The sequence below is a fragment of the Narcine bancroftii genome, chromosome 4, assembly GCF_036971445.1.
Source record: "Narcine bancroftii isolate sNarBan1 chromosome 4, sNarBan1.hap1, whole genome shotgun sequence".
NCBI lineage: Eukaryota > Metazoa > Chordata > Chondrichthyes > Torpediniformes > Narcinidae > Narcine > Narcine bancroftii.
The window spans coordinates 229,683,440-229,706,889 of record NC_091472.1 but is presented as its reverse complement, the minus strand read 5'-3'; the positions used below and the strand labels follow the sequence as shown (position 1 = coordinate 229,706,889).

The following is a 23,450-nucleotide window of genomic DNA, read 5'->3' as shown; positions in this document are numbered from 1 at the left end:
GTATATTATCAACCCCCAGTACTAACAGAGAAATCAAGGAGCAGGTAGGGAAGCAGATTCTGGAAAGGTTTAAAAATAATAAGGTTGAAATTTTAACTTTCCTCTTATTGATTGGCACTATCTCAGAGTGAAGGGTTTGGATGGTAGAATTTGTTAGGTGCTCAAGATTCTTTTATTGTCATGTAATAGTACAAAACAGGGATGGCCAAACTTTTTTGGTTGTGGACCATGGGCCAAACAATATTAAACCTGGTAGTTTTCAACCAGTTACACTGCAAGAAAAACAGTGTTTTTAGACCACAAAATCCCTGTGCCATCGTAAATTCATTTTCTATCAAAATATATAACCACGTGGCGGCGCACATAAGCCAGGGCAGCCGCAGCATAGATGGCGTAACGAGTCCTTCTCTTCTGGTACAGACGAGAAGTACACGTACATGCTTACATCAGCATGACGAGAGTTCAGGGACGCAAGTGGCGGGCTCCAAGGCTGCAGCACAAAACTCAAAGTAAACTAATTGTGATTAACAAGCTCACAGCTTGCTGTCTCAGTTCTTCTCGTTGCGCTCGCGCACACCCTACCACAACACTACTGAACAGTTTAACGGTTGACATTACAGTAGTTTATTGATGTGTTCACATATTACAGCCAGCATTTTTGCATCTGCTATTCTTAAATTTAAATGAATACATTAAAACTATTTGGTCGTTGTTCAAAATAGCAGTGACATCTAGTGTTGAAACTAAGAAGTGCAATGTACATGTAGTGCAATTTATCTATGTTCTAACAGGCCATTTGAAAATAGGCAACAGGTTGCAGATGGCCTGGGGGCTGTCCCCAGTACAGAACAAAATATTACATGAAATTGCCCTCTGCCTGCCGCAAGGCAGACAAAGAATTGCCATTAGTGTCACCCAGCACCCCTTACAGTACGAGAAAGAGAAGCAAAAGAGTGTTTTTTTTCAGAGATACTGAGTGTCCGTGGATTCACCTCCAGCGCTCTTCCAGCCACAAAAACTCCTGTTCAATCCATCGGCAACCTGAGCTCCAGAACCAAACCTTCGACATGCCTTCAGTGCCCAAACCTTTTCGGGAGCCCTTTTTGTCCTCAGCACACTCTTGAATTGTGAAAGGGATTCGTTGATTTTGCGTCAATATTAATTTTGGTAGTTGATAATTTAATATTGATGCAAAATCAACTAATCCCTTTCACAATAGATAACCTTTCCTTTAGAGAATGGGAGAGAAAAGAGATCAAAAGAATAGAAAATTGTTTTTCGGGAAGTAAATTATTATCTTTTGAACAAATGAACGACAAATATGATGTATTATGTCAACCTGGAAATTAGAAGATAGCCTGAGAATACAGCAATGGTACATAGAAATGAATAAATGTATTCCATTGGAAAAAATAACATATAATTTAAGAAATAACATCACAGTATTCAAACAAATTTAGGAACCGTACTTGGAACACAACAGAGAAGTCCTACCGCGGACCTCCACCACCTAAAATGACAGAAGGAGAAGAAGACGAAATGAACTGACCCAGTATGTAAAAGTAGATGACACAAATTTCTTGTTTATTTTCATTGTGTGATGACATTGTTTAATGGGTTTAATGTATCATATATGTTGAACGTTGAGTGGGTGGGGAGGGGGGGTGAAGGAGGGAGGGAAGGGAGGAGGGGGGAAAGGGGAAAAAATGACACTGTGTATATTCAAGAGAGAAATGTTTGTGTGTATTTTGGTCAGTATGGTTCATAGTGTGAAAAATAAAAAAAATTAAAAAAAAGATAAGGAATGTGTGTTTTTGCTGAACGTGGAGTAAATGCAACCCAGTGTTCTTATTATTTAACCTTGGTACAGGGATATAGGGGAGGGGGCTACAAGGGGTGTGATTTACCTTGTATATAATGGTAATTTACCTTATATGTAGAATAGTGATGTAATCTTTTAGTTCAAATTGTTGACTCGAGTGTATAAAAGTTGATTCATCTCTTTGTCGGGCAGAGACCTCTGGAGTCTGCTTGCAAGGCTGAAAGCAGTAAGGGTTCTCTCAGGTTAACTTGGTGCCCAATAAAGAGTTAACTGTACCAGTTCTGTGTGCTGTGTTCTTTGCAATGGGAAGCAGCAGTTTCAATACAACAGGTGGTAGGACTTTGCGGAGTTCTCTCTGACTCCGCACAAGAGGTAGCGCTGCCATTACAGCAGCTCTGGCAGAGCCGTCGGTTTTTTTAAGAAAGATTTCCTGACACAATATGTCAATAGGCCAAATAGAGGAGAGTTATACTTGACCTGGTATTGGGAAATGAACCAGGTCAAGTGTCAGATCTCAGAGGAAGTAATCCAACTCTTTTTATTTTAACAGAGCACTGAAGAAGGATAGGAATACACAATTTAGGAAAACATTAAATTGGGGAAGGCAAAAATATGATGCTATTAAGCAGAAGCTTGGGAGCTTTTGTACTCAGGGAAATGTACAGCAGAAGTGAGGCAAATATTGAGGTATGGCACTCTGCATGAGTATATTCCATTGAGGGAGGAAAAGGGTGGTAAGGTGATAGAACAAGGGAACTAGAAAAACTAGTTAAGAAGAAAAGCTTGAGTGAGATTTAAGAAGATAGAAAATGATAGAGCTCCACAAAATTACAAGATTGCCAGGAAAGGACCCACCATAAGACTTAGGAAAACTAGAAGGGGCCATGAGAAGGCCTTGGCGAGCAGGGTTAAAGAAAATCCCAAGGTATTCTACAAGTATGTGAAGAACAAGAGTTATGTGAGGATAGGAACCATCAGGGGTGATAGTGGAAATGTGTGCATGGAGTCTGAGGAGGTAGTGGAGGTTTTTAATGAATACTGTTCTTCAGTGTTCACCACAGAAAAGGACCTTGGCAAATGAGATGACTTGAAGCTTGAGCGTGTTGACATTAAGAAAGTGGAAATGCTGGAGCTTCTGAAAAGCATGAAGTTAGATGAGTTACTGGGATTGCATGAGATTTAACCAGGGACAATGTGGGAAGCGAGGGAAGAGATTGCTGAGTCATTGGCTTATCTCTGGGGATAGGAGAAGTATCGGAGGACTGGAGGGCTGCAAATGTTATTGCCCTATTCAAGAAAGGGATTGAAGATAACCCAGGAAATTATTGACCTGCATTTTACTTCAGTGGTAAGCTGTTGGAGAAGATCCTGAGAGGCAGAATTTACTAGCATTTAGAGAGGCATAATCTGATTGGGGATAGGTAGCATGGTTTCTACAGGGGAAGGTTGTGTCCCACACCTCCTCCCTCACCCCTAATGGGGGCCCCAAGTAGTCATTCCAAGTGAAGAAACACTTCACATGAATTTGCAGAGGTCATCTACTGCATCCAGTGCTTCAATTGTGGTCTCCTCTGCATCGGAGAGACTGGACACAGACTGGGAGAACGCATCACTGAGCACCTTCACTCTGTCAGCTGTAATAGTGGGGATCTCCCAGTGGCAACACATTTCAATTTCCCGTCCCATTCCCATGCCAACATGTCTGACAATGATCTCATTCACTGCCAAACAGACATTATGCATATTCTGCCTGGACAGCCTCCAACAAGATGGCATTAACATCGACTTCTCCGGTTTCCATTCGCCCCCCCCCCCCCCGCGACCCCTCATCTCCTTTTCACCAGCTCCCCACTCCTTGCACTTTTATCTTTCCCCATCCCCTCTGTCTCCTTTCTTCCAGCTCTGCATTCACAGCTAACTCCTCCCCTGATCAATTCAGCTTTTCTCTCCTGCTCTTGAATGTGACCACCTATCCTCTTGGCTGTTGGCCTGCACTCCTCCCACTGCTCCTTCTTCCCTCTTTTCCCCCAACCTTTTTATTCAGGCTTCTGCCAGATTTTTCCTCATTCCTTGACAAAGGACTGAGGCCTGAAATGTTGGTTATATATCTTTGCCTCCAAGGGAAACTGTTGAGTTTCTCCAGAATTTTTGCTAACTTGTAGATATTTGATTGGCATTAAATGTCCTTTAATAAGGTTGAACTCTGATCAGCTTCTCACTTTGTTCAGCTTCTCACCTTCATTATTATTTCATCTGCTTTCCCTTGAGCCACAGCATCGGGTTTGATGATCGCCACAGTGAATGCTTTGCTGGCAGGACCTGCATCAAATAAAAACAAGAATTTGTGACACACACACAAAGAACTCCTTTTCCCTGTGTGGCAGAGAATAGAGATATGTTTTTGGGAGATAAATTGGAAAAGGTTTGTTAAGAGTAGGTTACGTACAAACATTTTAAAACAGATCTTATTTGAAATACTGGAGCACTGCCCCATTCTAGACATATCGGCTCCACAGGTTTTGCAAGAGCTTTGAAGAGTGCTCAACAGACTTCACTAATGGATTGTTGTTACAAAAGGCAATAGATGAAAGATCTTGCTGGAGCCACAGATTGTCTGGAAGAGAACTTGCTGTTCTAAGAGGGTCATGTGGTTTTGTAAGCAGAGAGATTCAAACAGGTTTTCTCTCTAAGAGAGAGAAAGAGACTTCTTCTACAGTGTTACAGTCAGCAGAAGCAGCTGGGACTGGAACAGGACAAGCTGGCAAGCTTGTGGAAAGCCCCATTTGGATGATGGCCTGGTCAAAGCCCTTGTGGTTCATGCAAGAGGAGAGAACTGGCTGTCTAATGTTTCACTTGAAATAAGGGAAACAAAAAGGAACTCTGTAGTGACCTGAGAGAGGTTATCATCTGGAGAACACTGAAGGGGGAAAATTTCATCAGCAAGACACTGGAGTGGCTAATTGAAAAGGTATCAGTTGTGGATGTCCTGGAATAACAAATCTCTCTCTGAAAACTGACATGAACCTTCCTGAGTGGTAACCATTGACCTTTCAAGCACCAAAGCCTGGTGAACTTTATAAATGTTAAATTCTGTGCACAGTATAAGAATTGTCTGCAACCAGTGAACTTGGATTAATGAGAATTGAGATTGAACTGTGAACCAAAGAACTTTTCTGAACTTACATATGCATTACATACATGTGCGCTTAGAATTAGAAGGGGATTAAGTTAAGTAAGTCAATAGTGATAAGTTAAACTGTGATTCTGTTTTCATGTTCAAAGATAATTAAAAGCAACTTTTGTTTAAGTAACAACTTGTCTTGGTGAATATCTATTGCTGCTGGGTTTATGGGTCATCTTGGCTCGTAACACCTGTGAAACATCAAACTAACATCAGATCTTTGAAATGATTGAGCACATCAGGATTCCAAGCATCTGGGATGATCTTTCTGTAGGTGTCACTCCCATCCACTATAGGGTAATGTACTGACTACCCCATTGAAACTTCAACATATTCTGGCTGAGGCCCAAAACATCAGTTACATTTTACTTCTGTGGATACTGCATGACCTGCTGAGTTTCTCCAGCATATTAGTGTTTTAAATATATACTCTTTTTCTCATTTTCCCACAATTACGTTCCTTGTCTCCAACAAGTGAGCCTTGACTCAGGTGGCACCAATCACAATTACCATATATTTCGGTGTACAAGTCGGCCGGCATATAAGTTGACCCCCATTTTCAGCCTAATTTTAAAGGTTTTATTGTATATCCAGCATACAAGTCGACCCCCATTTTTCAGGCTGCCTGGGCCTCCCAGGAACAACCCAAAACTTTTAAAAACACTCCAATCGCAAGTAACATAGCTGTAAATTAAGTACGTAAAAAAAAAGACCTCGGCCTACCAGACAGGAGCAGTGACAGCCCATGGAACTAGAACAGCGACATCATGTTCCCGGTGGTAGCAGAAACATCTGCCTACCAAGGCAGCAGCAGTGACGCCCAACGGTGCCAGAGCGCTGACATCATGCTCCCAGTGGGAGCAGGATCCTCAGCCTACCAGACAGGAGCGGCAGCCTCAGGGTCCCAGGCAGAAGTGGTTATGGCGGCCCCCAGTGGTGGATAGCTGTCAGGGAGCAGCGTTGCCAGTGGTGGGGTGGTGCTTCCAGCATCGACTTATACGCTGAATTGACATCAATCTGGTTTTATTTGGTGAATTTAAGGTCTCAAAAGTATATCCGGTGTACAAGTCAATCCCTCCCCCCCGCTTTTTAAGAAATATTTTAGCGTTTCACAACTCAACCTATACACCAGAATATATGGTAACACTCACAAGACCATGGTCCAAGCTTGAGAGACTTCAATCTTCAGGGAGAGGTACTGCATTCACCTTTGGAATGATTCACTAAACAAGTACCTACCTAGTCCACCCTTCCAAAAGGGCAGACGCACTCCCAGGGCATGATTCCTCAAAGAACCAATGACGTCCTGGCCAACATCACCAAGATGAAATTATCTGGTCATTACCTCACTGCTAATTGTATCCCCCTTCCCTCTTGCCTGTTAGCCTGTGCCCTCCCCCCTTCCCTTCTCTCCTCCTACCCCTTACCACCGCCTTTTATTCAGGCATCTGTCTGTTTTTTACTTATTCCTGTCCAAGAGCCCAGGCCTGAAACATTGGTCACCCTTTACTTCCTATGGATGATGCGTGACATGCTGGATTTCTCCAGCACATTTGTGTGCTGCATATTGAGACTGAGTTTTAGTGTCCAGTACTGAGCTGTGACACCAGTTCAGGGAGGGGAGAGGGTGGAAATGCAGGAGGAAACTGCAGTATAGTAAAAATCCCGTTATCTGGAATTCAAGCGACTGGCAACCTCAAGCAACAGTTTTTTTTAAAAAACAAGGAGAATAAATAAATAAAAATAAAATAAATAAAAAATTTAAATTAAAATTTAAATTTGTAAATGATCTCTGAAGTAACACATAAAGTTTGGTGAAGATGGGAGCAAACATTCAGCCAGTGGAGTGCCTTGGTCATGCTTTGCTCGTAGCTGCTGTTTGAATAAAGTTTGTAAAAACTTGTGTTTAAATAAAGTGGCATCACCTAGGATGAAGAAGCTGGTTGATGTTGCTTATCACAAGGGTCACTCTCTTTAAGTGTCTCCTCGTCCTTGCTTACTAAGAGCTTTTGTTTTTATTGTATATTATTTGTATATTAGTAAGGTTTTATCTACAAACTTGGGGTAGTGGAGGTTAATTATGATGTTATTGTTTGTCTTTCGGGCGGATCTGTGGAGGGGGAGGAATTTGCAGAGAAAGAATGCGACTACAAATAAAGTAAAAGGCTTTAAGGTTTATATATTCATGCAAGTGAAGTTTATTCAGTGTAAATACAGTATAGTGTATTTGTCTTTTAAACTGTTTATTCTTAATACAGCTGTATTCATTAGGATTGTAAGAGTGAATCTAAAGCAACTAGAAAACTCACTTATCCGGCATCTACCAATCCACATAGGTGTGGGATACCAGGAGTTTTACTGATCAGGAAAAAAAAGTCTCTGGATTCTTCAAGCAGCTGCTTCCGCAACGTGAAGAATTAAAATGTTTTTGCCCATTCCATACCCTTGAGATTCCCCACTTTCCTTGGTCACTATAACGACCTAAGCTGATGAGTGTTTTTCCACCCTATCAATGAGACAACTTGGGTCACCTTTCTGGTGTTTGTTTGCTCAGGATGTAATTGCTTACCAAGATCTTCCTCTTCGTTAACTTGCTTCTCCATCACTTTCTCTTTTATTTCTTCCACTAGGACTTCATCTTTGATCTAAATCCAAGAGAAAACAATGGTTTTGGTGGTTTCCCTTGTTAAAGCAGTTCAAAAGGTTTTATGACCGGATGAAACCTGGGGGGTACCATTGAGCTGTATAAATTCAACCCCACCCCACTGGAATCATTGTCTGAAAAGGGCACACAAAATCATTGAGGATCCCTTCCACCCCTCACTCAGCATCTTTCAGCTGGGAAAGAGATGCAGGAGTATCAGAGCCAGCACCGCCAGGCTGAGAAGCAGCTTTGTCCCACAATGAGAATGCTGAATGACCAAAGGAACTGCTCACACTAGCCATCCGAGACTCTCACGTTTACAAAGCAATATTTATTTATTTATTTGTATATACGAATACTTATTCTGCATATGCATTGTTTGTCTGTATCTGTGTCATGTCTGGCTACGTGTCTGCGTGTTTTGCACTGAGGACCGGAGAACACTGTTTCATTGGGTTGTACTTGTGCACACAGATGACAATAAACTTTACGTGACTTGAGATCCAGATAGACAGGCTGGTAAGAGCTTTATAACCAGAGAACATGAATCAAAACCCCTGATTGCTGAAAAACTCTGCAGAGGGATGAATGACAAAAGGTGTACCATGATTTCCCAACTAATACAATTTAAACAGGATTAATCCTTCAAGGTCAAACTTGGGTTGTTTTCTCAGGAGAGGGGGAGGCTGTGGGGTGACTTGTTGGAAGTTTGGAACATTGCGAGAGGTGTTGATAGCGTTGGTAGTCAGAATCATTTCCCCAGGGTAAAAATATCACATACTGGAAGACATACATTTAAAATGAGGAAGGTGTGGAGTTTAGAGGAGGCATGTGGAGCAGGTTTTTTTATACCTACCTCGAACGGGCAGCCCAGGGTAATGGTGGAAGCATATTTGATGGTGATGTTAAGAGGGCTTCAAGACAGAGAGCTGAAAGGGCAGGGAATGGAGGGATACAGATCAGATGCAAGGGGCAGTGTTTCACGTTCAACACAAACACCTGGGCCAAAGGGCCTGCTCAATGTTCAGCAACTTAAAGGTATTGATGTTGATTACAAAGCAGTTTGGGAAAATTTTCAAGGACTTGAAGTTGTCAGAAATTGAAGAATAACATTTTTAATTTTATTGAAGGTATTTGCTTTGATTCAGGACTTTTAGTGCCAGTACTGGTCTCACCACTTTGCGTTCAGCTCCCTCTTTGAGCACCTTCTTTTCTGCAGCTAAGAGTTCGACAATAGTTCGCTGCAGCAATGGCGCATTCGCTCCCCTCACCACCGCAACGAGCTGACCTCCCTGCAAGCACAGAACGGCCAACAGATTGAGACTGAAACACAAGCTCCATCAGCTTCACAAGAAACCTTCCATGTGTAAGTCCAAGGCCCAAACATATCCTGGGGTTGTTTCAGCTGCCAATGTAACCAAATAAGATTATTTGCTTGTGGCTCAACAATGTCAGTGAGGGCGACTCAGCCCAACCAGCCTGTGCTGACATTTGTATTCCACTGGAGTATCCTCCTGTCCCACCGGATCCATTTCTAAAACTTTACTTATAAAACTTTACTTATACTTTGTACTTAGGACACCATGGTTACCATAACACTGTTATAGTGCCAGCGACCAGATTCCAAATCTGGCGCTGTATGTAAGGGGCTTGTTCATTCTCCCTGTGTCCTGCATGGATTTTCCCTGGGTCCTCTATTTCCTCCCATGCTACACTTAGGAGGTAGGGTGAGGGTAGATGGATTGTCAGTCAGGAGAGGGAAAGGGAACAGACAGGCATTGGTCGTTCCCCTCAGTAACAAGCATACCATTTTGGATACTATTGGTGGGGCGACCAACTAGGGACAAGCCACAGCGATCAGGTCTCTGGCATGGAGTATGGTCCTGTGGGTAAGAAGGGAAAGGAGGAGAAGTGACTAGCTGTGACAGGGGATTCCATAGGTTGGGGAACAGATAAGAGGTTCTGTGGAAGAGATTGAGTATCCCAACTGGTATGTTGCCTCCCTAGTGTCAGGGTCTGAGCTATCTCAGATCGTGTTCGTGGCTTTCTCAGAAGAGAGGAGTCAGATGTTATGGTCTACATAGGGACCTATGTCATGAGTAGGAAGGGTGAGGAGGTCATGCAAGGGAAGTTCAGGGAGTTTGGTTGAAGGTCAGGACCTCCAGGGTTGTGATCTCAGAATTGCTAGTGAGGTTAGAAATGTGAGGATAATGCAGCTTAACTCATAACTAAAGAAATAGTGCAAGGGCTTCAGATTTATGGATCATTGGGCTCTCTTCCAGGGAAGGCGGGATGTGTTCCGATGGGATAGTTTGCAACTGTACTGGAAGGGGACTAATATCCTTGCGGTAAGTTTGCTAGTGCTACTCCGGGGAGGTTTTGTAGGGGGATGTGAACCAGAGCATCAGAGCAAATGGAGAAGTTGAGGAGGGAAAAGATGATGTGAAAATTGCATGTAATGTTATCAGTCAACAGGTTGTACATGGTGGAAATCTTCTCAGGTGCATCCATTTCAATGCAAGGAGTATTGTAGGAAAGGCAGACGAGCTTCAAGTGTGGAATGGCATGTGGAATTATAACATTGTGGCCATTAGTGAAACTTGGTTGCAGGAGGGATAGGACTGGCAGCTCAATGTTCTGGGCTTCCATTGCTTTAGACACAATAGAACGAGTGGGATGAAAGGTGAAAGGAGGGGCATTGCTCATCAGGGAAAATATCACAGCTGTGCTCAGGCAGGACAGACCAGAGAGCTCTTCTACTGCTTTCTGGTGGAGCTGAGAAATGCGAAAGGTAAGACCATACTCATGGGGTTTTATAATAGACTGCCAATAGTCATCGGAAATTGGAGGTTGAGATAGTGGATTTTAACTTTCCACATATTGACTGGGACTCCCAAACTGTAAGAGGGTTGGATGGTTTGGAGTTTGTCAAATTGTTGAGGAAAGTCTTTTAAATTAATATATAGAGGCACCAACTAGAGAGAGTACAATACTGGATCTCTTATTAGGGAACAAGACAGGACAGGTGACAGAAGTACATTTTGGATCCAGTGATCATAATGTCATTAGTTTCAAGTTAATTATGGAGAAGGGTAAGTCTTGGCCTGGGGCTGAGATTCTAAAGTGGAGAAAGGCCAATTTTGAGGAATTGACAAATTATCTGGAATGCCTAGATTGGGATAAGTTGTTTTTGGGCAAGGATATGCGAGGTAAGTGGAGGACCTTCAAAGGTGAAATTTTGAGAATATAGAGTTTATCTGTTCCTGTCAGGATTTTGAGGGATGGGGATGTGGTTCGGAAGAGAGAGGTGTACAGCAGTTATAAGCAACATGGAGCAAGAAAGAAAGAAGACATGAGGTTGCTTTGGCAGACAATGTGAAGGAAAATCCCAAAGGTTTATACAGGTTTATTAAAAGCAAAATGATAGTAAGGGACAAAATTGGTCTCGAAGATTAGAGAGGTCAGCTTTGTATGGATCCAAAAGAGATCTTGTGTTTTTTTTCCATTAGTATTCATTCAGGAAACTGGCACAGAGTTGTGGGAAGTAAGGAAAACTAGCAGTGAGGTTATGGAACCGATACAAATTAAAGAGGAGGAAGTGCTTACTGTCTTAAAGCAAATAAGGGTGGATAAATCCCCAGGGCCTGACAAGATATTCCTTTGGTCCTTGGGCAGGCTAGTATAGAAATTTGCAGGGGCTCTTGCAGAAAATATTTAAAATGTCCTTTAAAAAGGCATCAAAAGTAACCTTGGTAATTATATGCCATTAAAGCCTGTCACCAGCAGTTGGTAAATTATTGGAAGATGTTCTAAGAGATCAGATAAACAATTATTTGGATAGCTGGGAACTGATTAGGGGTAGTCAACATGGCTTTGTGCATGGTAGGTCATGCTTAACCAATCTTATACAGTTTTTTGAGGAGGTTACCAGGACTGTTGACAAAGGAAAGGCTGTGGATGTTGTCCATAAGGACTTTAGTAAGGACGCTGATAAGGTCCCACGTGGAAGGTTAGTCAGGAAGGTTCAGACGCTAGGTATTCATGGTGAAGTGGTAAACTGGATTCGTCAATGGCTAGACAGGAGAAGCCAGAGAGTAGTTGTAGATGATTCTTCTCAGACTGGAGGGCTGTGCTTCAGGGTTGTGTTTGTCATCTATATCAATGATGTGGATGACAATGTGGTAAATTGGATCAGCAAGTTTGTTAAGATTGAAGGCATTGTGGACAGTGAAGAAGATTTTCAAAGCTTACAGAGGTACAGTATCTGGACCAGCTGGAAAAATGGCAGATGGAATTTAATGCAGACAAGTGTGAGGTGTTGCATTTTGGAAGGACAAACCAAGAAAAGACGTACATGGCAATATGGTAGGGCACTGAGGAGTGCGGCAGGTCAGAGGGATCTGGAATACAGATACATAATTCCCTGAAAGTGGTGAGACAAGTGGATAGGGTTATAGAAAGCTTTTGGCACATTAGCCTTCATAAATCAGAGTACTGAGTGTAGGAGTTGGGATGTTATGGTAAAGTTGTATAAAACATTAGTGTGGCCATATTTGGAGTATTGTGTACAGTTTTGGTCACCTAACTACAGGAAAGATATTAATAAGATAGAAAAAGTGCAGAGAAGATTGACTTGGATTTTGCCAGGACTTCAGGAACTGAGTTACAGGGAATGGTTAAGCAGGTTAGGACTTTATACCCTGGGGTGTAGAGGAATAAGGGGAGATTTGATCCACTGAGGTTAGGTGAGATACAAACCAGAGGGCATGGGTTAAGGGTGAAAGGGGTACAAGAGGGGAAACTTCTTCACACAGAAAGTGGAGTGAGTGTGAAACGAGGTGCCAACTGAAGTGGTGAATGTGAGCTCAAATTTAACATTTAAGAAGAATTTGGACATGTACGTGGATGGGAGGTGTATGGAAGGCAATGGACTGGGTGCAGATCAGTGGGACTAGACATAAAAATGTTTTGGCACAGACTAGAAGGGTCCAAATAGCTTGTTTCTGTGCTGTAATGTACTATGGCTCTATGGAATCTGATATCTGAAGCAATGTTTATGTCAGACAGTTTCCTTTTTCTTTTGAAGTGTTCAGCAACCACATTGAAAAGAGGAACTTAATTTATAATTTTCTGAAGAGTTGGTTGTTAGAATAAACAATACTTGATGTTCATAAATATTATTCTGGCTTTCATAATACTGAGCACATTTTATTAACTGACCACAGACCCTGCTTTGATGTTCCAAATGATTTGCAGGAAATGATTTGCAGGAAATTAATAAAGGTGCATAACTGCTAATTCCACTAAGGCTGATGATAGTGTGTACTTCTTAATGCACAAGGTGGACATCTCCCAGGCCTTGCATGTTCATCTCCATCCTATGAACTCTATTGGAAAGTCCAGGCATGCCTCAGTAGCAAAGGTGGGCAGGTGTATAGCTGCCACCTCTCCAAAATAAAATATTCAATTTTGAATGGCACTTGTCTGCCATAATTGAGTTGGTTGTCCATCACCAATGTTCTTACCATCACTAAGCTGGTTGTCCATCTCAAAGGCTCACTAACTACAAATCTACACTGCAAAACATTGCAGTGTGGAGTGCAGCCAGTAATCTGGGAGGAGGGCTGCAAATCCAAGGAAGGATGTGGATAACTAAGTTAATTACGGTGGAGTCGGGCCATTAAATTCACCATAATTCCAATATATCCTGACCCATCCCTTTGAAGCTGCTCAACCATGTTTTTTCTGGCCATTTCATGTCTCCCACCAAGGATGAGGTAACTCTCATTGGTCACATCCCAAAACCACCCATTATGTGTACATAGCAACAAACACCACCATCTTTATCGGAGCAATGTAGGTTGAAATTGCCTCTGTGATCTTCATTTTGAAATTGACAGGAACGTGACAGGAAAGCATGAACCAAGGTCCCAGGTCTTGGAGTGTAAGAGTTTGGAGACCAAGATTATGGTAAGCAGCCACCCTCCCATCTCTCTCTCCCCTTTCTTCATCGGTTCAGATAATCACAATAAAGAATGTCTCACTGGGAAAATTAGGAGAACCTGCCAGGTCTCTGATGTTAGAATCAAAGAACAATGTAGCAGAGAAACAGTGAAACATGAAAGTCTGCAGAAGCTGCAATTGTAGTAGAAACGCAGAGATGCTGGAGGAACTCAGCAGGTCTTGCAGCGGCCATAGGAGGTAAAGATATATAACTAATGTTTTGAGCCTTGAATTGGGGCTCAGGTCCAAAACATCAGTTGTATATCTTTACTTCCTATGGACGCTGAAAGACCTGCTGAGTTCCTCTAGCATTTCTGCCTTTTAACTTTAGCACAGAAACAGGCCCTTCTAGTCTGTGCTGAATTATTATTCTGTTTTTTCCCACTAGCCTGCATCCGGACCATATCCTTCCATATCCCTCTGTAATGGAGGATTAAAACCATGTACCCAGATGCTTTTTGCTTATGTGGAACTGACGACACTGGGTCCACACGCAGGTCACCTTACTTTCAGAACTAGCAGATGTAATTAAACTCAGCCATGGGGACTTATCTGAAGATACACTTTGAAATGGAATTCCAGTGTGAGGCCCAGGGAAAACAGTTGTCAAATGCAACACTCTGAAATTGACGAATTGGTCACAGCCTGTCTTGCTCGAGAAGTTTTAATAAGTCTTTGTATCTACGAGATAAACCAGGAAATCATAACATCCTGGTTCCATAATAATTAATCTTCTAAATTGTAGAATATAATGTTCAGTTTTGATTTTGACTGACAAATATTAGAAGGAGTAGGCGCATGATTAATTGTTTTTGGAGTATATAAGCCTGTGGTCCTGCTGCTGAAGTTTAGACTCTCCGAGGGGTGGGAACACCCCTTGTCAAGAAGGAAGAACAGCCAGAGTCTGAGAACGTCCCGGTCGGGGGAGGTGGAGAAGCTGCTACCGGCGCCCTGACAACCTACTGCAAGTGTGCAGTCGTTGCCTCACTTCGGCAGTTGGGACCAGTCCAAGCGTTGATAAGTATAGTTGGGAAGGGCTTGCATATTGTAGTGTGAAATCAGCTTTTGAATTAGTAATAAACATTTGTATAAACTGAACTGCTCTCGGTGTGTGTGTCTATTTTCTTTCGGTAGCTCAAACACTGTGATCGATCTAAAATGAACAAAATGAGAGGTATAAGTTTACCCAAGACAATTGGCGCAGCGAGCAGGGTCCAGTAACAGGCTAGTAACTGTTGTTCAAAAACAGAATAACGAGTGGCAGCCTCGGGCATGGTATGTGACCAGGATCCCAGTGGGACTCGGCAACCCTCTTGTTTCTGCCAGAGGCTCCAAGAGGCCACATCATCAATATAATGGTGAATTGAGAGGGAAGGCGATACTGGAAGGTGGGTGAAGGTATACTGGTGCCCCTTCCAGGTAAAGGCGAACTGATCCTGTGAGTCCTCAGCTATAAGAATACTGAAGAAGGCGTTAGCGAGATCAATGACAGCATACCATGTTCCTGAGTTCCCAGTAGCAATGTTTTCAATAAGGGTGACAATGTCCGGAACTGCTGAAGCAAGTGGTGGGGCATGTTTGTTCAAAAAACGATAATCAACTGTCATTCTCCAGGAGCTGTCCGGCTTCTGGACCGGCCAAACAGGACTATTAAAGGGCAACGTTGCGGGCCTCACTACCCCTTTTTCTTGCAGAACATCGATGGTGGCAGTAATCTCTTCCTGCCCGCCAGGGAGACGATATTGTGGAATGCACACCGGTTTCATGGGGGCTGGCACCATCACAGGATCCCACTTAGCCTGACCCACTACTAGTTTTTTTGTAATAGTTCGAATTCCAAATTCAAATCCCCCTTGGCTAGTATTAAGGGCCATACCGGCCAACATATTAATACCCAGGATACACTCATCAGTAGCAGCCACCAGGGCATGTAACCAGACAGGGGAAGGGCTATCGCCCACCATGGCACAGACTTTTATTTCCTTTGCCAGGGTGACTGCTCCTCCCAACCCCTCTATTCGAAAGGCCGGTCCAGTCCAGAGATCGGGGTTACCAGGAATCACCGAGTGCTCTGCACCGGTGTCGACCAAAGCCAAGTATTGGCGATCATTACCCCCACCCCAGTGGATTGTTAACGGTATTTAGGGCCGCGGATCCCCGTGTGTGCGCCGTGTCTCGATGGAGTAGACACGGGAATCCTGCCCACACCTTCAGGCTTCAGAAGGGTTCGGGGGCTTCCAGGACCACATGCTATTATTATCTTTAAGAGCCTGTTTAACCCATTGTTTTACCTCATCATGAGTAACTGGAGCAGGAGAAGCCAGCTCGATAGAAGCAGCAGTGGGAGCAGAAGGCACAGCTGGGCCAGGAGGACTCAGCAGCTGGGGATGATGTTCCCCTGCTGTTCTCTTATAAAGCGCATAAAGGACTGCAATAGGTTTCCCATCAATATCACTTTTAGGTCCGCCTAACTTTAACAAGGTTAGAAAAAGGTCCTTCCTTGTCGGTCTGTTATTAGTAGCAGCCCCTCTCTTTTCATCCTGCTTGTCTGATTTAACCTGGGATGTACATGAGTGGATTTTACCTCCCAGTTCTAATTCTTGAAGCCCAGATAAGGCGTGCATCGCCTCAGACACAGGGTGCCCAATTAGTGGACTAGTTACGGACAGAACCAATCCCCGTGTGGTGGGTTGGGCGGAACGAACCAATCTGGTATGTATTCCGGCAGTGAATATCTCTTCATCAGGGCTCCCCCCATGTACCCACAGCCTCAAACACCCTGCATACAAGGCAGAGGCCAGGGCCTGCTGACGAATTACTGCTATACCCTCCTCTGGGGTTCTCCAATTGTTTTGCAAATGTAAATCCCAATCTATTGGTGATGGGTATACTCGTAGCAGGGTATCCCCTAGAGTAGTAAGTAAGTAATCCATCTCTCTCCCTCTACTCCGCAGCTCAGCAGTGACCCGGATATCAGTAGTCAATATTCCTAATCCCAACAATTCCTCAGGGGTTAAAAATACATTACCCCCCCCTTGTTCCCAGACACGCAGGAGCCAGGCCGCCAGAGTTTCTCCTGCCTTTTGCCTAAATCGATCTCCAATAGCAGCCAGCTCTTTTACAGAGAAGTCACGTATCATTGACTCCTTCCGACCCCTGTTCCCACTTTGGCTCACAGGGTCCTCCACCCAGTCTAGGGGAGGAGGTCGAAGCCATCCAACAGAGGGGGTAGGCCATAGAGCATAAGCAGGGGTTTGGGTATTTTCCCCTGGGTCCACTTGGGAAACCGGGGTATCTATCCCTTCCATCTCTACCCTTACATCATCCCCCCCTTCTGTCTGTTTGGGAAATCTGCTGCCTTATAGGGCGGGCGTGAACAGCAGGTGGAGAGGGTAGTATGTTAGACACATGCTGAGGAGTATCTGCATTATTACCATTGTCATTCCAGATATTCCCATCCCAATCCTCAATTACATCAGGATCGTCACTATTCCTTATCATGGCATGAATACGATATGGATCGGGTTCTACTCCATGCCTTTCCTTATCTGCACAGAGCTGCTGCCGGAGTTTAATATTACGGCAGATCATTTGGACATGCTTATCTTCCCATTCTTTGGCTCTGTCCTGACTGGTGCGAACAATCTCGCTCATCATGGAATAGCATTGTCGCAGGACTTCTAGCTCCTCCTCTAATTGCTTTCTTTTGCACTGAGATTCTACTTCTCTTTGAATTGATTCTGCTTCACGATGAACGGAGTGGCGTAATGCTGTGGCCAGCAACCAAAAACCATTCGTCAGTGTTCCCTTTTAATCAGGAAATTTACTTTCTCGAAGGAGAGTGGCAACCCGCTCTCCCAGAGGTGCACTTGATGGGTCTAACTTCTCATCCCAACTAATGGGTGGTTCCAACAAAGACAGGGTATTGGCCAACATGCCAAACCCATCGTCTTTGGAAGTCCATCCAGGAATCAAGAACTGCTCAGGGCTCACCTCTTTCTTTCGGCGAAACATCTTGAGACCAACCCTGCTCGCGTCATTGCTTATCTTTGTAATTGTTGTTTTGATTTCTCTTTTTTCGCTCCCTCTGTACTCAAATACTGGTTAGGCCTCACAAATGACAGATTGTGACCAAGGGGTGGAATGTAATGGAGGATTAAAACCATGTACCCAGATGCTTTTTGCTTATGTGGAACTGACGACACTGGGTCCACACGCAGGTCACCTTACTTTCAGAACTAGCAGATGTAATTAAACTCAGCCATGGGGACTTATCTGAAGATACACTTTGTAATGGAATTCCACTGTGAGGCCCAGGGAAAGCAGTTGTCAAATGCAAACTCTGAAATTGACGAATTGGTCACAACCTGTCTTGCTCGAGAAGTTTTAATAAGTCTTTGTATCTACGAGATAAACCAGGAAATCATAACATCCTGGTTCCATAATAATTAATCTTCTAAATTGTAGAATATAATGTTCAGTTTTGATTTTGACTGACAAATATTAGAAGGAGTAGGCGCATGATTAATTGTTTTTGGGGTATATAAGCCTGTGGTCCTGCTGCTGAAGTTTAGACTCTCCGAGGGGTGGGAACACCCCTTGTCCCCGGTCGGGGGAGGTGGAGAAACTGCTACCGGCGCCCTGACAGCCTACTGCAAGTGTGCAGTCGTTGCCTCGCTTCAGCAGTTGGGACCAGTGCAACCGTTGATAAGTATAGTTGGGAAGGGCTTGCATATTGTAGTGTGAAATCAGCTTTTGAATTAGTAATAAACATTTGAATAAACTGAACTGCTCTCGGTATGTGTGTCTATTTTCTTTCGGTAGCTCAAACACTGTGACCAATCTAAAATGAACAAAATGAGAGGAATAAGTTTACCCAAGACACCCTCCCATCTGTTCAGTGGTGAATAAACAACTTAAAATTGTGATTATTTTACTTACCCCAAAGAAAAGGAAAGTGGGTTCACATTTCCCTTTGTATTTTTGCAGTGAGTCGATGGTGCCCACTTCAGCCTGAAAAACAAATGCATGAGATCATCAGTGGGCTAAATGCCATTAAAAACAGATTAGTTCCATTTTCCTGCTTGACTACTTATTTAATGGGAATATTACCAGTTCCACATGGGGATAGAGAGAATGAGAGTGGTCATTAATTGCTGGTAACACCACAGAAAATGGAGTGAATTCTGGAGTGGTCAAATACTGCAGGATTTTTGTTTGTTCTTGGCATACCAGCTCACTGCAAGGCCAGAAGTCCTGGCCCATCCCTAAAGTCAAGTGTGCTGAGTATCTCCTGAGGCTGTTTCAGGGGACAGTTAAAGTCAGGTACGTTGTTTTTGGCCCAGAGTTAAACGAAGGTCAGTGAACCAGGTTGGATCTCCTCCTTCACCACAATCCAGGGCCAGATCTCCCTGATGAGGGAGAACTTTACATGCTCATCGTCCAACCTAATCTATTGCATTTGGTGTTCTCTACATTGGTGAGACCACATATAAACTGGCTGACTGCTTCATTGAACATCTCTGCTGTGTCTGTGGAGCTAAAACCAGAGCTTCCTATAGCCAACCATTTCAATGGCCTTCACCATTTCCATAGTGACATGGGTGAGGCTAAACATAAACTTGAGGAAAAACATGACATATTCCTTCTGGACAGCCTTAAATCTAACTGCACGACCATCAAGTTTTCTGAACATTATCCCCTTCTGATTCAATTGCTTTCATTTCTCCTTTACTTCCTCCCATTCTTACTTTCCTCTCTAATTTACACCCTCCCCTCCCTGCTCCCAGTGATTTCTCCTCCTGTCTCTTCTACCTCTCCCAGCTTCTGTGCAATACCTTATCAACTTTTAGCCCCTCCCCTGCTTCTTCCACCCCTTGATATCTCATCTTTAGTCTTAATAAAGGATGCCTGACCCATTGCATCCACCGGCTTCTCTTTGTTTGCTCAAGATTCCATCATCTGTATTTCTTGTGTTTCTCTCAGCTTTTACAAAAATAAGGTTATTTCCACCATCACCATTGGTACTGATTTTGTTATCCAGGTCCATTACTAGTTAATAAATGATGTTTAAGCCAGCTTCCATGCAAAGGCAGAAGATGAAGTTTCTGGACTTGCATCATCCAATACAGTGAAAAGGATAAAGAACTTCAAATTCTTGGCTGTCAATATCACTGACAATCTATCCTGGGGCCTTCATGTCGAATCAATCATGAAGAAGGCTTTCCAGCAGCTATACGTCATTAGGAGTTTGAGGAAATTTGGTATGTTTTAAATTAGACATACAGCATGGTAACAGGTCAATTTGGCCCAATTAGTCCATGGTGCTCAAATTGCACCTCATTAACCTGCACCTCGATACATTTTTGAAGGGTGGGAGGAAGCCAGAGCCTCCAGAGAAAACCCACGAAGACAGAGAGAGAACATACAAACTCCTTACAGACAGTGTGGGATTCAAGTTGAGGTCCGGTCCGGATCGCTGGCGCTGTAAAGGCGTTGCGCTAATTGCTATGCCAACTGTGCCACGAGACTTTTACACCACGGAGATGCACCACGGAGAGCATTTGGATTGGTGACTTCACTGCCTGGTATGGAGGTAACAAGGCACAGGACAGGAAAAGGCTACAGAGAGTTGCGAACTTGGCCAGCTCCAACATGGACATCAGTCTTCACTCCATTAAGGACAAGAGGCAGTGTCTCAAGAAAGCAGCTTCTATCCTCAAGGACCCTCCCCACCCAGGCCATGCCCTCTTCTCACTGCCATCATCAGGAAAGAGGAACAGGAACCTGAGGATGAACATCCAATAGTACAAAAACTGCTTTTCCCCCTCTGCCATCAGATTTTCTGAATGGACAATGAACCGCAGACAATTATTCTCTTTTTTTGCACTAATTGATTTTTTAATGTAATTTTTATCAATATTTGTAGTTGCAACTCTGTTGTGAAGCAACGAATTTCATGACACAGGATCATAACAATAAATTCTGATTCTGACTGCATTGTGAATCAGTTCTGATGTTTCACAGCACATGTAATACCATCTCTTTCTCAAGTCAGGTTTCCTTCAAGGAGATTAGAACTGATTCATGCTGCATTTTGAAGGAAGCCTGATACACCCATTCAGAAATTTCACTTTAAAAAAATTATGTCTTACCACTGCAAAATGTAAGCAGTTATCTCCCAGTTCATTTTTAATCTTCCAAAATAAACTAATCACAGCCTTGCATGGACCACACCATCCTTGGTACACATCAACCACTGCCAAAGAGTAGAAAAATAGTTTTAAACCAATATATTTTATAGGAATAGAATGTAAATCTCCTCAAAAGTTGATCACACAGAAGCAATAAAAAAATCACATCATTAACTAAATATGAGGTTTGTATATGACTCCTGGTTTTATTATTCATTTTTTGGAGTAGGAGCAGTCCTGTGACAACATTAAAGATTTTGTATTTAAATGCACACAGCATAAGAAATAAAATGGATGAGCTTGTAGTACAGCTACAGATTGACAGGTATGATGTTGTGGTGGCTAAGGGATGGACGTCATTGGGAGCTGTGTCCAAGAATACGGAGTGCTAGGCAAGTAAGCAGAGGGCTCTGTTGGTAAGAAACAACATTAAATCATTAGAAAGAGATGGCATAGATTGAGTTAAGAAATAGCAAGTGTCAAAAGACACTGTTGGCAGTTATGGTATATACAGATTTCCAAACAGTACCCGTGATGTAGACAACAAATTACAATAGCAAATTGAATAGGCATGTCAGAAGGGAAATGTTATGGTAGTCATGGGGGATTTTAAATTTAATTTTTTTAAAATTTAGACATACAGCAGTGTAACAGGCCAATTCAACCCTACAAGTCCATGCCACCCAATGTACACCCCATTAACATACACCCCTGGTATGCTTTGATGGAAACTGGAGCCCCCAGACAAACTCATGCAAACACGGGGAGAAATCTTTATAGAGAGCACAGGATTCAAACCCAGGTCCGGACCTGATCTCTGGCGCCGCAAAAGCGTTGCATTAAAAGCTTGAGCCACTCAATTACACCTGATTGACCTACAAACCCCAGTAAGTTTTGATGGGTGGGAATTAACTGAAGGAAACCTGTCGAGGTCACATCCTTACCTTAATTGGGAGCAGTGCTGACCGCCACTGATGATGTAAGCGATGCACGGGAGTAATAGTGCGCATGAGCAGGTGTGTTCAGTGTCAGTATACAGGCGATGGATCTTAGACGCAGGAGGAGGAGAGTGTCAGGATTACCCGTGTGGCAGTGAGCCAGAGGAGTTTAGCTGGGTGGTGTTTGGGGAGTTGAAGAATGCAACGTTGTATCTAATGAATAATAAAAGGAAGTCGACTTCATGGTGTGCAGGAAACAAGTGAGTATATTCTTTATTTGTTTGTAAGCTGTGGTGAATCAGTGCTGTTACAAACCCACGCAGACATGGGAAGAACGTGAAAACTTTTACAGACAACGCAGGATTCGAATCCCAGTCGCTAGTGCTTATTAGTGTTGTGCTAACTGCTATGCTACCCACGCTATTTCTCCTCCTATTTCTTGTGGTCTTATGGTCTAAGTTACTCTGAAGCTCTCTGTTTCTCTAGCTCTGTCTCCTTCATTCATATGCCACATAAAACCTGCCTCCATTTTCAACAAATTTTAACAGATAGATGTGCTACTCAAACACTACTTTGTTAAGGGCAGTTAATGGGTGCTACATAAAACCAATGAAGTGTGCCTTCTCGAGTAAAACACGAAAGTCTGTAGACGCAGTGATTGAAGTAAAAACACAATGTTGGAGAAACCTAGCAGGTCAAACAGCTATAGTAAGAATATAGTAAGAATAAAGATAAAGTGTGCCTTCTCAATCTTTAGTATCTAGATCAGGGGTGGCCAACCTTTTAATTTTACATTTTTAATTTTGACATACAGCACAGTAACAAGCCATTTCGGCCTATGTGTCCATGGCGCCCAATTAACCTACACTCCTGGTATGTACAGGTGGCCTGAAATGGCCTGTTACTGTGCTTTATGTCTAAATTAAAGATTAAAAATTAAAAGGTTGGTTACCCCTGATCTAGATGAATGATTCTTTATCATAAATAGGTGTGTTTCAACAATGTATTTTTAATTCACCAATGAAAGCACTGTAAGTTCTTGTGATTTTCACATAACTACCTCAGAATTTCCTCAAAGATGATTTCCTCAAATCATCTTAGTAATAATGGAACCATCATTTCAGTTTTCAGTTTTAAATTTATATTTAAATTTTAAGAGAAGACATACAGCACATAACAGGGCCTTCCGGCCCACAAGCCCATGCTGCCAATATGTTTTGGCGGGTGGGAGGAAACCAGAGCACCCAGAGTAAACCCATGCAGACATGGGGAAAATGTACAAACTCTGTACAGACAGCACCAAATTCAAACCCAGCATTGCACTAACTGTTCTGCCCTACACTAATTGCACCACCCATGTTCTACCTTGAGCATGTAAAGTAGATAGTTCCAATATAAATTGATTTAAATAATTAACAGGAAGAATTTGAAAACATATTTCTTCTATTGATTGTGTAGAATTAGCCCAAATGTGAACTCAACGTGATCCTGTTTACATGGGGAAGATGAACAGACTATTCAAAGCTGTCTGTGCTTTTCATTGGATTCAATCTTGTATTTATATCATTTTGGATATTCTTGGCCAAATGTCCAACCAGCATACTTACAACAGCTGGCCGATTGAATCTGAGATATTGGACAACATTAAATTGATACTTTACATCTTGAT

General features: G+C 42.9%; 1 protein-coding gene across 2 annotated transcripts in view; it reads right to left on the bottom strand.

Moving 5' to 3' along the window:
* The window catches only part of nme9 (NME/NM23 family member 9), a 78,673-nt gene that overhangs the window by 30,629 nt on the left and 24,594 nt on the right, over positions 1-23,450 (bottom strand). For both annotated transcript variants that reach the window (XM_069934265.1, XM_069934266.1), the window contains exons 4-8: positions 20,805-20,908; positions 18,592-18,663; positions 8,823-8,939; positions 7,573-7,648; positions 4,059-4,141 (exon numbers count right to left, since the gene is read on the bottom strand). In XM_069934265.1, the coding sequence (XP_069790366.1) occupies positions 4,059-4,141; positions 7,573-7,648; positions 8,823-8,939; positions 18,592-18,663; positions 20,805-20,908 (452 nt within the window). The remainder of the gene's footprint in view (positions 1-4,058; positions 4,142-7,572; positions 7,649-8,822; positions 8,940-18,591; positions 18,664-20,804; positions 20,909-23,450) is intronic.